Genomic DNA, 2063 nt, shown 5'->3' with positions numbered 1-2063 from the left:
GACCCAATTGAAATTTCAGTAAAGTTCAATGACCGTATATGAAATTTAAACCACTCAAAAATACATCCGCAGTTGAGACCAAAGGTACCGGTTTGACAAAACTCCATGAAGAATGAATTATTGAGATCACGCGTATGTAGACGGGCACAGCTGATGTGACTTAACTGAACCTTGAGCAGTTTCAAAACGCCATTTAGAAAATTATTTTTAAGGTTAAGTTACTGACAAGTTGAAATAACTCAGGCAAACACGGTGCAAGTGTTGTAGAAAATAACAGAACTTACAGCTTAAGATTAATTGGACCGTTGGATAGCTTTTAATCTCAGCAAAATAATTGGAAGACAAAATATATTGTTTTATTATTTTTATCCTTTTTCAATAAGGCACAACAACTATTTTATACCAAACCTCTGGAAAACACTATCATGTTTTTGAAGCTGACCCCACACGCCTCTTCTAATATGTATGTATGTAAATTCAGCCATTTTTGAGAAATCTGAGACAAACCGAAATCAAATGACATTTTCCTCTTGTCTATAGAACAGAAAAAGTATTTCATAATTCGTGCCCTTAATGGAGAATATGCTGATCTTGAGCTGAGGTTTAATTTTAATGGCTGTAATTTAGTTTCATCTATTTCAATAAATTCGAGGTGGGTATTGGGTAGATCTGTTTGTCGCATTATATTTTTGGCTTTTCCTATTTAAGTTATAAAGATGATTCTTTGATTCTCTGCTGATGTGTTCTTGGTTTAATTCATTATGCAATATCTTTTTTATATTACTGGTTTGATACTGTAAATTTTAAAAAATTATTTGTGTTGAAAATTTCATATTCTTGCTTAATTGGTCTTAATTTGGGTGGATACTTGTGAAATTTTATCATTTCACTTTCTAGTAAGTAAATGCTACTAAGAGTTCTAATTTTGATTCATATTTTGTAGAAATCTTGATTAGCTGGACAGGCGGTAAATTTCTATATTTGATCACACAATGGGATTTCGAATCTCATTGTTCATATTACTACTAGTCTTTTCCCCATCAATTTTGGCACAAAACTCAGACGATGCAAGACTTGTTATCCATACAAACACGACTATTGCTGAAACAGATGATAATTATGTATGTGCTACTATTGATTGGTGGCCTCATGATAAGTGTAACTATAACCAGTGCCCGTGGGAATTTTCGTCTGTAATAAATCTTGTAAGACTTTATCAGCTTTCTAATATTTCCCGATGATTGGATTTAGAATAATATTCTTCATTATTTTGCTTTATTTTTCAGGATTTGTCCAACCCTTTTCTTGCCAATGCCGTTCAAGGTTTGCATATCCCCATTGCTTCACCACCGAAAATGTTTTCGTCCAGTGCACTAGAACCTAGAAATTGAAATTTTGCATATTCCTACATTATATCTTAACTTTAGTAGCTTCCTGTTTCATATTGTTGTTCAACAGCTTTCAAGAATTTCAGATTAAGGCTTGGTGGTTCTTTGCAAGACCAAGTACTTTATGAAGTGGGAAATTTAAAGTCTCCTTGCAAACAATTTGAGAAGGATAAATCTGGGTTATTTGGATTTTCAAGGGGATGCTTACATATGAAAAGATGGGATGAGCTGAATAACTTTTTCAAGACGACTGGGTAAGATCCAATTACCTCCTTCCCATATAAATGATGAGCATGCCACTTGTGTGGGACTGGGACTGGACCATTTAACATACAATCCAAAAACACAATAATTTAAAAGAAAGAGATAGTGAGATACAGTAGTTACTAAGTTTGGTTGATAGATCTATTTCCATCTAAAATCCATGTTAGAAGAAAAAATCATGGACTATACAATAATGAACAGAAATCTTGAATGACTCGCAATGGCAAAACAAAACTCACATCTATGTACAATTAATGGACAGCAAAACATAATATGATTTTTGGTGTTCTTGGGCTTCAGAATTCAAGGTCTACTTTTAATTGTCTTTTCTCTATTCCTCTCCTCAGTCCTTATGAACCCAATGACTTACTGTCCAAAGTAAATGATCGATGCAAATGACAACACTATCCC

The 2063-nt window shown here is 33.5% G+C and overlaps 1 protein-coding gene across 1 annotated transcript in view; it reads left to right on the top strand.

The window, feature by feature from the left end:
* Window positions 1-409: 409 nt before the first annotated feature.
* Window positions 410-2063, top strand: part of LOC111400505 (heparanase-like protein 1) — a 5527-nt gene continuing 3873 nt past the window's right edge. The window contains exons 1-4 of the mRNA XM_023027917.1: window positions 410-652; window positions 944-1205; window positions 1287-1323; window positions 1459-1644. Of these exons, the coding sequence (XP_022883685.1) occupies window positions 993-1205; window positions 1287-1323; window positions 1459-1644 (436 nt within the window). The 5' untranslated portion in view covers window positions 410-652; window positions 944-992. The remainder of the gene's footprint in view (window positions 653-943; window positions 1206-1286; window positions 1324-1458; window positions 1645-2063) is intronic.

Source organism: Olea europaea, chromosome 10 (genome assembly GCF_002742605.1).
Source record: "Olea europaea var. sylvestris chromosome 10, O_europaea_v1, whole genome shotgun sequence".
Taxonomy (NCBI): domain Eukaryota; kingdom Viridiplantae; phylum Streptophyta; class Magnoliopsida; order Lamiales; family Oleaceae; genus Olea; species Olea europaea.
This window is presented reverse-complemented; position numbering and strand designations above follow the sequence as displayed.